The 11,644-nt window shown below is 29.4% G+C and overlaps 6 protein-coding genes across 6 annotated transcripts; 3 read left to right on the top strand and 3 right to left on the bottom strand.

Moving 5' to 3' along the window:
* Nucleotides 1-231: 231 nt before the first annotated feature.
* Nucleotides 232-729, bottom strand: AIM11 (Aim11p; the record flags this gene model as incomplete). The annotated part of the gene is made up of 1 exon (XM_046078700.1): nucleotides 232-729. One exon carries the CDS (start codon nucleotides 727-729, stop codon nucleotides 232-234), a length of 498 nt encoding a protein of 165 aa, XP_045936543.1.
* Nucleotides 730-1,436: 707 nt separating this feature from the next.
* TSC11 (TORC2 complex subunit TSC11) lies at nucleotides 1,437-5,786 on the top strand (the record flags this gene model as incomplete). Its single annotated transcript, XM_046078701.1, has 1 exon — nucleotides 1,437-5,786. The coding sequence occupies one exon, from the start codon at nucleotides 1,437-1,439 to the stop codon at nucleotides 5,784-5,786; it is 4,350 nt and encodes a 1,449-aa protein (XP_045936542.1).
* Nucleotides 5,787-5,840: 54 nt separating this feature from the next.
* On the bottom strand, nucleotides 5,841-6,236 carry IES5 (Ies5p; the record flags this gene model as incomplete). Its single annotated transcript, XM_046078702.1, has 1 exon — nucleotides 5,841-6,236. One exon carries the CDS (start codon nucleotides 6,234-6,236, stop codon nucleotides 5,841-5,843), a length of 396 nt encoding a protein of 131 aa, XP_045936541.1.
* A 508-nt stretch (nucleotides 6,237-6,744) lies between these two features.
* Nucleotides 6,745-7,239, top strand: CMC2 (Cmc2p; the record flags this gene model as incomplete). Its single annotated transcript, XM_046078703.1, has 2 exons — nucleotides 6,745-6,778; nucleotides 6,944-7,239. The coding sequence occupies 2 exons, from the start codon at nucleotides 6,745-6,747 to the stop codon at nucleotides 7,237-7,239; spliced, it is 330 nt and encodes a 109-aa protein (XP_045936540.1).
* Nucleotides 7,240-7,612: 373 nt separating this feature from the next.
* On the bottom strand, nucleotides 7,613-8,437 carry PUP3 (proteasome core particle subunit beta 3; the record flags this gene model as incomplete). The annotated part of the gene is made up of 2 exons (XM_046078704.1): nucleotides 7,613-8,205; nucleotides 8,410-8,437. The coding sequence occupies 2 exons, from the start codon at nucleotides 8,435-8,437 to the stop codon at nucleotides 7,613-7,615; spliced, it is 621 nt and encodes a 206-aa protein (XP_045936539.1).
* A 1,254-nt stretch (nucleotides 8,438-9,691) lies between these two features.
* On the top strand, nucleotides 9,692-11,185 carry SCDLUD_000190 (transcription activator GCR1-like domain-containing protein; the record flags this gene model as incomplete). The annotated part of the gene is made up of 1 exon (XM_046078705.1): nucleotides 9,692-11,185. One exon carries the CDS (start codon nucleotides 9,692-9,694, stop codon nucleotides 11,183-11,185), a length of 1,494 nt encoding a protein of 497 aa, XP_045936538.1.
* Nucleotides 11,186-11,644: the final 459 nt, after the last annotated feature.

Raw genomic sequence — 11,644 nt, 5'->3', positions numbered from 1 at the left:
TAGTCTTTTAGTAAGGACAGCTATACCATTCTCGTAGAGTGGTCTTGTTCGTTTAGAAGGGAATAATATATATATATATATATATAAACTTGCCTTGTCTCGATGGATGAACAATTGTTCTAAAAATATCATGATTTTATTTACAGATTACACACAAATTATTTTAATAGAAAGAACAAAGTCCAAAATTATTTAGAAGACGAAAAAAATAAATGAAAAAAAAAAAAAAAATCATTTTTTTTTAGAGGAGTCAAAGGCGTTTTCTATAAGATCAAGTATTTCCTTTGTATCTTTGTCCATTGGATTCATCTTCAACGTCTGCTCCCTGCCATACAATTCTCTCATACCTTCTTCACCTAATAATGCGCATCTTAATTTATATGAAAATTCTGGTAATGTAGAAATGTTGGCCATCCAGCATCCACCAAATATGAGCATACCAAATCCACCAACACTGAAAAAAGTACCGTAAGCTAAGGCGGATAGTGATTCTTTTTGATATGAAAATGGTGGAATTTTATAATTGTTTTGAAATAAGGTTGGAACATATTTACGTGTTTTAATATTGTGGAAAGCAAGTCTTGCGGTGATCAAAGTTAATATACTAGCACCAAAAAATCTTAGCATTTGTTGTCTTCTTCTACTTTTATACTCATCAGAAAAGGCTGATAGTTTTTCCAAACTAATGATGCTTTCTGGGGTTTCACAACTTTGTGGTAATGTACTCATTCTTATTCCTTTTTGCTTGTTTAAAATGGTTCTTTTATTTGTGATGATGATATTGGAGGAGTATTGATATCCATCTAAATACTTTTTTTAATTCTTTTTTCAGGGAAAGAAAAAGAAAAAAAAAAAAGATATTTCTTAATAATTATATATTTATTTATTTATTTATTTATTTTTTGGTTAACTGACAATGTTATCCGAAACATTTGTAAAAATTATTTTTTGCCAAGTTCGGCCAACGCGCTTATTCGGTAATTTAGTTAGGCATAGCTCAATGAGTTTGATATGTTTATGTTTTAATAATAAAAACTATCAACTAAAAGATATCCCTCACAAGCATTGTAATGTTATATATGCATAGTTATTTTTTATTCTTTCTTTTTATTGGGAAAAACGCGTATTAATGGCACAATCGCACACTTGGTGCCAAAAGAACTGTTAACATCCCCTATTTTGGTTTTTGTTTCTTTTTTTTTTAATTCCGTCGGATATTAATCAATTCTTTTTCTTTTTCTGTTTTTGTTTTTGTTTTTTTGTTTTTTCTTTTTTTTTTTCATTGCCTATTATCAAGCACTACATAATTTTATTTAATACTATGTACAAGAAAAACTTTCCGTTTTAAAAGGAAAAAAAAAATATACATATTTAACTTAAAGACAGAAAATGATCAAGGACAGCACAATATCTGTAGCATAAACCCAAAATTATTCATGTCCTCAATTCGTGATAATCCAGATATTCCTAGAAATAGAAGTAACACTTGGAATAATCCAATGAACCAGTCACTTCTGAAAAAAAACAGTATTACCGATATCACTAACCCAGCAACTAAGAACTTACAAAGAAAAAGACAACATACATTAGTGTTATCAACTTCTTTTGTCCCAACAAGGGATAAAAAAACTGCTTCCTCTTTACTTTTAACTGATACAACAAATGAAGCTCAAAGCAATAACAATCATGGGTTATTAAGCCCTGTTTCTCCTATACTATCAAATAATAGATCTAGACATAGCACTCAATCATCTTCTATGACAATAAATTCCCTTGCAACAGGAAAAGATCAATCAGCTCAAAGACCGAGTACGCCATCAATAGCGTCACATTTCAACGATACCAATACCACATCTTCCATCAAACATGACATTTATATCTTACAACAAGAATTAAATGAGCAGAAAAAGAAAAGAAACTCTGCCGAAAAAATCAAGCAAAATTTGCAGAATGAAGTATATAATGGAAAATATTCAACAGCACATACAGAAAAACATTCAACAAGGCTAAAAACAACCAGTGATTTAAAAGAATCTGATAGGAACATTAAAAGACTAGAAGAACAGATAAGGGATTTGAAACAAAAATTGTCAAATAATAACAATATTAGGCTCTGTAGAACTAGTACAATAAGTGAAATAGATCCTTATAGGAGTCCTGGCGGCGCGGAGGAGTTTACAGAATCATTTGATTCATTACCTGTTCCACCTATAGCTGAACATATAACGCAAGATAATAATAATAATAATAATAATAATAATAATAATAATAATGACTCCTCCAGTATTGATGACGAGTACGATTGCGAAGCTTTGCAATCCACTGACGATAGCAACACGGGGGACTTTGATGGCAGATATAACAACGAGACGTGGCTAGTCAGTGATTATTTGCAATGTTTGAATGATTCTAGAGAATCTAGCAGGGATTTTATTTTAGAAAAATCCACCGCGCTAGTTAATCTATTGATTAGATCACCAGAAATCAAGCAGGATTTAATACCAAATGCGTTTATTCCCGCTGTTCAAAATCTACTACTGACCGATGATTCTGAGATTGTTGCTGCAGGTTATAGAGTTTGCAGGTATTTGATGTCAGGACCAGACCTGATTCAGTATTTAGCAAGAGCAAGACTTGAAAACTTTCTTATTATAAGTCTATCGGCAGATAAAAGTTTTTTAGAAAGGGAACAAGCTTTGAAATTAATCAGGGTTTTAATAGATAATAAAGGCGGGATAACGTTGGGTTTATCACAGGCGTGTATTAGCTGCCTAGAAAGAAATGAGGATAAATTAAAAAACGTATGTATTGAATTGGCTTTAGAAATGTGCTATATTTTCCCTAATATTATGAATCAGACCCATATCAACAGAGTTTTAGAAAGACTTATTATAGACCATCCTAACTTTGAAGTTTCTAAATCCATATTAACTGCTATCTTGGACTTGATGTCATATCATGAAACTAGAAAATATTTTCTGGGCTATTTTTCTTTAAACTGTTTGTTTCATCCATTAACGGAAATCCACACAAGAATCACTCAACCGCCAGCCAAAATTCTACAAAAATCAATAACTTTGATTTCAATGTGTTTGAAGTCAAATAGTGGATTGATAATATTGTCCGAAAATAATTTTAACAGATTGAGAGAACTAATTTCATTTTTCAAAGTATCAAATGTGGTCAAGTATTTAGTTGATTTATTTTTGGACGTTTTAAGAATTAAATCACTTAATTACCAGCACCATAACAATAAAACTTTTAAGACTTTCCCAGCCGATTTTCATGGCGAAATAATGTCCATAAATCAGCATACTGCTTTATTAGTGAAAATACTACTAAATTGCGGGTTTTTAGACGAGATATTAGGTGCTATAGAAAACGGGATACCTAACTCAGCAAATGTGGCTAAGTGCAGATATCTTTCCTCTGAGTTTATTTGTTTGATGGGTAATTTTTTAAGCGAAAGAGATTTTTGGAATCATATAAAAAAAAATGCACACAATCTATCACTTTATATCAATTTAGCTCAATTTCAAAAAACTTGCATTGGACTAAACAAGGGAAGAAACACTATGGGTATGTACTTTATTAATCCGTCTCACAATTTGATTTCTTTTACCAAAGAAATAAAGCAGAATACAATGACTAAAGATATAACAGATATTAAATTCAAAAATATGATTTATGAGACACACATTTTACAAACAAAAAACTATGCGTTATGGAATTGGAATGTTTTGCTTGAATTGTTGAGAGGGCCATTGACCGACGGAAAAAGACTAGAAGAGTTGAACAAGAGTACAAAATTTGTCAGAAGGTTATTAGTTTTTTATAGACCTTTAAGAAATAGATTTAGCAGTGTGGATAAACACTCGAAATTGGCAAACAAATATGTCAACGTTGGTTGTGCCTTTTTCAGAATGCTAATGTCGAGCTTTGAAGGTGTTAAAATTTTGGAGGATGATACGAAAATTCTGCCCCAAATAGCTACATCTCTATATAAAGCGATTGAAGGATATTATAGTGCACAGAATATTTTTTCTATTAAAAATTTACAAAAATCTGTTTGTGGTGGATACTTTAAATTTATTGGTATTTTAACTGAAACACAAAGCGGTATCAGATTGTTGGAACAATGGAATATTTTTACTGTCATTTATAGGATGTTTAAGCCTCATAATAAAAGTGCCAGGAAGTTCTTATTGCACACTTTGGTAGAATTGAACTACGAAAAAAGTGAGCACTGTAGAATTATTTTGTCGAAAGCATTGACTTACCATAATTTAGAAGTACGAATTGTGGGGACAAAATTGTTAGGTTATCATTTGGGCGTTATCTGTGGCACTTCAAACTCTTCTACCAATAATGTAAATAACTACAATAGTGATGGAACATTTAATAGCAGATATAGAAAAGAGTTTGAAGAATTTTTACTTAAATTGTTAACCAAGCAGTTGTATGATTTAGCCCCCGAAGTTGTCACCTTATCTGATAAGATATTGTATTTATATTGCATGGGGGATGAAAAAAGATGCTCTAGATTTCACTCAGATGGTGGCAGGTTTTTAATTGAAACATTATCAACTGTTTTGGATCAATTAGTTTTCATTGGATCACCAATATTATTTCAATTTTTAACAACCTCTTTAGGATTTGATAAATTAATGGAACTGAATTATGTAGAGGGTGAAAGAAAAAACTGGTTTAAAAGGAAAAATTTGGAATATGTTGATAAAGTAGAGACAGTTATTTATAATGAAATACATAATCCGATAGAACACAAAAGCTCATCATTAACAAATGAGGCACATTTTAAAAAATTACCATTACATTTTTACGAATATTTGGCCTTAACTGAAGACGGTATCCAAATGATCATTAGAAATGGAGATTTTGTCAGTTTTCTGAACATAATACGTTCTCATTCGATATACGTTAACGAAGAGCCAGCATATGAGCAAGACCAGATTAAGGAATTGAAAGCTGCGTTATGGAGTGTTGCATTTATTGGCTCTACTTCTTTAGGCGTGAAATTATTGGACACTTATTCTATTGTAGAGGATATTGCAAGATTGTCCGTACTAAGTACTTCGACAAGTGTTAAATTCGTGTGTTTTTATTGTTTAGGTCTAATAGCGAAAACTGATGAGGGGATTGAAATCATAGATGAATTGGGCTGGGAGAGTTTTACTAATGTTCAAGGAGCACCGTGTGGGATAACTGTTCCAAAAAATTTAGGCATGTTTTTAAAATTCCCTGAGCTTTCAGCACAGACACATAAGGATAGTGTCAATGAGAACAAGAACGCTGACGGCAAAATAGAACAATTATACGGAGATGCGGATGAAGAAATACACTTTGAAGAACCAAGTCTAAACTTGGAACAATTACTCAAAATGTCCAATGCTTTGGAAGATCCAAATTCTATGAACACAACCACTGAATTTGAGGAAGATGTAGCTAAACAGATTTCTTTATTGCAGTCTACTGAAACATATAGACGAGAGAACTTAGCGGGTACTGATACAAATAAAATAACACAATTAGTTAGTCAATTAGGGAATCATCTATTATTAAACAACACCATGAAAGAATTAAATGAAATAGACAGACACAAAATCGAGACACCAGAAATATTTTTCAAAATATTTGAACTTATGGCAAAATATAAATTTGATCCCCATGTACGAAAGTATTTGTGCGATAATTTTTTAAATAAAAAGGTTTTGGAGCTAATAATTAAAAGAGATAGAAAGAGAGAAAGACTGCATATAAAACAATAACAGTAACAGCAATAAAAAAGAAAAAAGGAAAATGGAGTATTGTGGCGTATATATTTATTTATCTGTTAAAGCATCTTTATATAATAAGGGTGTTTTTTCATATATATCATACATTTTATAAATATCGATAGGTAAGTCTTTAATTTTGGCGTCAGTAATGGGATTTTCCCCGTCAATTTTCTGTATTAATTCATTGTATTTTTCTAAAGCTGGAAATTTGGTAATTATATGTGAAGGTATTAGTTGTTCGTCGAGTTGGACCATTTTATTTACCTCTTCTTCTCCCAACACTTCGAAGATTTGGATTAAACTTGTTGTTTTCCGAAGAAGTGTACTAAAATCCTTATTTAGTGTATTATATTGTTTAGAAAGCTCTTCTTTTCTATTCAAAGCTTTTGTTAATTCTTTCTGCAGTTTTATAAGTTCCTTATCTTGTTCTACTGCTGTCATATGGTAATATATTAGGTAATTAATGTATGAATAGACAGTGTTTGTTTCTTTAGAGTGATTTAGTGAAGAATATCAGAATACTTTATTATTATTGGTAACACACAAGTCTTTTAGGTATTAGTAATTAAATTTATATTTATCTTTAATCATTTCGAAATAAAAAAAAAAAAAAGAAAAAAATAAAAATGGCCCATTTTAATTGTTGTCCGTAAATGGTATAATTATTCGGAATTTATTATTATTATTATTATTATTTTTTTTTTTCTTTTTCTTTTTTTTTTTTTTTTTTTTAAAAAAAAGCATATATATATTTTTTTGTATTTAAAAGTTAGGTAAGATAAGATATAATTAATTATTTTCTTTTTAGAACTCCTCTTTTTTCCCTTTTCTTTTTAAAATATATCCGAGCTTATATATAATCAGCATTAAATAAAAGCCTTGAGCGGTTAAAGGTATATATGAATATTAGAAAGGTATTTAGTGTAATCCTATATTAAATTATACAGAAATGCATCCACAATTAGAATCCGAAAGATTTACCTGTATGTATATTATTTTTTGTGATATTAGGCTGTTTCCTAGTTTTACGAAGTAATAAGGCAATTAGAAATACTCTTTAGATACTAACTATATTGATATTTTTTTTTCTTTCCCCCCCCCTGTTTTTACTAGATAAAAGAAAAGCAAACATTTATTGTTGATTACAGCCTGTTACGATTTAATCCAAGCATTAGATAAATGCCATCAATCTGAATTTTATAAACGTGCTTTTGGGCTTTGTAATAATGAAAAAGAAGCTTTAAGTAAATGTTTACACGAAGCCAGAGTGGAAGGTACAAAATCATATATTAAAAAACGTAGAGAAGAGAAAAAAATTATCGAAGCCAAATGGAAGAAAGTTGAAGAAGAAGAGTTTGGAGAAGATGCTATTTTGAAGAAGATTTTACAAAAACAATTGGCCAAAAGAAAACAAGAATCACAACAACAAGATCATCCTAATTGATGGCCTTATACGAAAGAGGTGTGACGAAGCCATCATATTCATGTACAAAGATTTACTGTTAAGATTAATGGCTATATGATAATATTTGGATCATTATCCCCATATTTTTTTTCCTTTTTTTGCTTTTTTTTTTTTTGCTTTTTTTTTTTTTTTTTAGTACAAAAGAACACATTACGCAAATAAATACAGATGGACAAGTTAGAAATGTTTCTATGTGCCATGTCATACGTTTTATGCGTTGCAGATATTAAAAATTGTATAAAGATTTTCAGTAATAGGAATAATTGTATGATACCTGGTCAACAAAAAAAAAATACCACACTTTATATAATATTTAGATTAATAACAAAGAATTCTTTACAGAAGCAAAAATTCAATCTTGACGTGTTCTTAAATATCTTTTCACTACTTTATTTTTGGTGATAACGTATACACATGCACCCCAACCAGATATAGCATCACGATCAGCGGCACTTAATAGTGCTTGACTTATAGTTTCAAATAAATCTTCTGGTTCCAAATCTGGTTCGTACAAGGACTCACACATACCAAATAACTGATCTGAAGCGGTACCACTGACAATAAAATCTTTAGCATCGTCAATACAGCCAATGACATCAAACCCAGCAATGTAAGGTTCACCAGTTTTAGAATTAATGCCTGCAACTACTGGTGTACTGAAATATGGACCAAATCGTTTAGAATATAGAGTGCTTGAAATTAATTGAGACATTGTTTCTGGTTCAATGTTTCTATCTTCCCTTAGTTTATATAGATTAGTTTTTTCACGGAAAACTTCACTTAAAGTAATTACATCTGTAGCCAAGCCTGTTGCCCCCATGAAGACATGGCCGTAGTGAAATATCTTTTCAAACCTGTTAGATACACCTAATGATTGTTGACCTAAACGTAGATCACATGCTATAGCCACACAATCTTTCCCTTTCATTGCCACAACAATACCTCCTGTTATAACAAATGTTTTGCATATTATTGAAATCATACAATAACAGTATTTAGTTAGTAAATTGGGAAATAGTACTAGAAACTAAAAATAAAAAATTACAATTGATTGGTTTAAATGCGACTTGGAGAATGAATAAATATCGGGTTATATAAACCTTCAAATGACATTTTTTCTTTTGTATAAAAGTAACCAAAAATACATACCATTATAAGAGCTTGGATCATTAGACATTTTATAATATTTTTTTTTTTTCTTTCTTTGCTCTTTAAGTTTGTTATTAGATTAACTCTTACTTTATTTCAGCTGTATAATAAAGAGATATTAAGGACCTTTTAATTAAAAAAAAAAATTAATTAATAAGTGTATAGTTTATTGCCACCCATATCTATAATTTTAATATTCCGGATGTGTAGGATTTTCAATAAAAGAAAAAAAAAAAAAAAAAGTAAAAAAGTAAATCCAATATCTATTAGTTCCGATGTCCGAATAATTACCTTATAAAAAGTGAAGATTCGGAAAATTGCAAAAAAAATATTTTTTTTTTTTTTTTGCCTATTTTTATTTTCAAGTAATTTTTGTTAGTTTTGCATTATTATTAATTACGTATTGTTTTAGTTCTACAGTTTTTAAATTTATAATGGAGACAAGCATGTGATGTGTTTCCAAAACAACGGCAATGCAGCAAAACAAAATTTGTTATGCTCTTTAAAAATCGTATGTAATTTTAAATACAGTTTTTATGTAGTATTGAAATGAGAGAGAGAGAGAGAATACAAGCAACAAAGCAGGTATTTTTGAGTAGTTAAAAGAATGAGAGTATAATTCATTATAGATACATAGCATATTTAAGATCATAAAAAATATATCAAACAATTTTTTTTATAATTTAATTTAATTTAATTAATCTGGTTAATAGTACTAATGTAGCTCGTAAATTGGATATGGCTTTCCGCTCTTTGTTAATTAGAGGAGGAGGTAAGTAAAGAGAAGATAAGTAAAGAGAAGGCAAGAAAAGAGGAAATAAGAAACGAAGAAAAAAAAAAAGTCAGCAGGATAAAAAAGCAGAGATGTACGCCCACTACCGAAAGATTGTCTTAAAAAAAGGAAAGAAAAAAAAGGGAAAAAGAAAAAAGAAAATAAAATAAAATGAAATATTTATATATTATGTATATTTTCCAAGAGGAAAGATCCATTTTATTCTGGTTAATTTTCTCTCCTCTTCTTTTTCTTCTTTTGACCATTTTTTCAAGTCACAACTAAAATAATAACAAAGAAATAAAAAATAAAAAAAATTTTTTTTAAAAAAAATTAAAAAACTAAAAAATTAAAAAAATAAAAAAATAAAAAAATAAAAAAATTTTTTTAAACAAACAAATAAAAAACAAAAAACAAAAAACAAAAAAAAAAAAAAAAAACGAAAAGCGAAAAAATATACTCTGTATTTATTAAAAAGAAAAAGATAAAAAAACCTATAATAATAATATTATGAAGCAAAGTCAGATGGAAGACGTAGCTAATGAATTGAAGAAATTTACCACAAAAATTTGTGATCGTATAGATGAATGTGAAAATAATTGTACCACTGAGTTAGATTTATTAAGAAAGGAAAATATAATATTACAAAAAGAATATCTAGAATTACAGGCCAAGTTTGATAATATTGAACTAGAACTACATTCTTTACAAAATATCAAAAGCCAATTATTGGGATATATTAAACTACAAAATTCTCAAATGATAAGATTTTTTAGTGATTTTATACATCACCAATTGAATTCCAAAGAAAGAGAAATTCTTGGAACTGATGATGTTGTGAAATTTAAAAAAAATTCAGAAAAGGATAAAGCAGAATTGGAAACATTAATAGCCACCTTAGAATTTATGAAAAATACTATTATAGACATAGATGAGAACCATAAAGGGAAAAGTCCTATTAGTACAAGAGAAAGGGATCATATAGAAGAAAACTCTCAAAAAAGCGACGAGGAACAAACACCTACAAAAAACAACAAATCCACTTCAAAATCAGAAAATATTAAAGTAAACGCTGGTGATTTAGATGTGCTTACTAACGAAACACCTGAAAATACTCTTGATAGTTCTGATTGCCTTGGAAACAAACAACACCCAAAGTTGGGAAATATAAAACTTGAAGAACAAAAAAAGGAGGAGGAGGAAGAAGAAGAGGAAGAAGAGGAAGAAGAAGAAGAAGAAGAAGAAGAAAAAAAAAAAGAAAAAGAAAAAGATGATGATGATGATGATGATGAGTCTTGCTTAAATCCGGAGATGGAAAATAGAAAAAACAGCACCACGAACACTAGTGTTGAGGATGCTGGATCAAACAATAATGTAGATGATGAATCTGACAAGGAGCGAGCAGAGGACGATATAAGTGAGCGAGAGGTCAGGGATCATGGTCGCTTTACCCGATCACAACAGCACGAAAACAAGAAAAGTGAACAGCACGTACCAAGAACGCGCCGAAATACCAATTTGATAAATAATAACAATAACAATATGGAAAATTTTAAAGCACCAATACACGATATATTTTTGGATCAAGAAATTCTGCCTGAAGAATTATCAACTAGTGACCCAGGTGCACAGATATATAACAGGAGAATAAGATCTAGCCACATAAGCGATAGTTATATATATAAAACCTTTGGTATATTAATTAATAAAAAAGATGTGACTGTGAGATCTATTTGGGAGGAGTATCATAAAAAACAGGAAAAAGGCTATTCTATGTATGATTTAGAAACTAAATATCAAGCTGCTTGGAGGGGAAGTGGCCAGTTTTCCAGAATATTTAAAAGAAGGGCTTGTGTAATTAAGGCTATACAGACTGGCATTAAGAAAAGAGGAATGTCTGCTGAAGACTGCATCAACTTATTAGAAACCAATTTAAATAGCCTAAACAGACCTGTTAGTTATTATTACTCTCCATTAAATATTCCAAAAGAATTAAGGTATTGAATAAGGGAACTTTTTTTTTTTTTTATTGCTTTTGAGTTTGTAGTATCTAACATCTATTTATCTATTCAGTTATATTTATGCACCATGGTGTTATTTTATTTTATTTTATTTTATTTCATTTTATTTTCTTTTCAATTTTTACTTCAAATTAATATTTGGTCAAATTAGTCAGAAATACTAAAATAAAAAAAAAGTAGCACTTTTATTTTTTATTTATCTGAAAGACCAATAATATGTTTATATATGTCTATGATAGTGACTGAGTTGGTATTAAAATATTATAAAATAATTCATCATTTGGTATTCTTATTATATTATGTCCATCAGATAAAAGAAGGAAAAAAAAAAATCTACGCAAATGGAGAACATTTTACAAATTTTTTAACCATTAAAAAAAAAAAAATAAAAATAAAAAAGAGTGGAGTGCAAAAGTTTCCATCTTTTATTACAATATGACAA

Source organism: Saccharomycodes ludwigii, chromosome I, assembly GCF_020623625.1.
Source record: "Saccharomycodes ludwigii strain NBRC 1722 chromosome I, whole genome shotgun sequence".
In the NCBI taxonomy this organism is placed as follows: domain Eukaryota; kingdom Fungi; phylum Ascomycota; class Saccharomycetes; order Saccharomycodales; family Saccharomycodaceae; genus Saccharomycodes; species Saccharomycodes ludwigii.
Note: the sequence above shows the minus strand (reverse complement) of the source record. Positions and strands in the feature narration are given on the sequence as shown.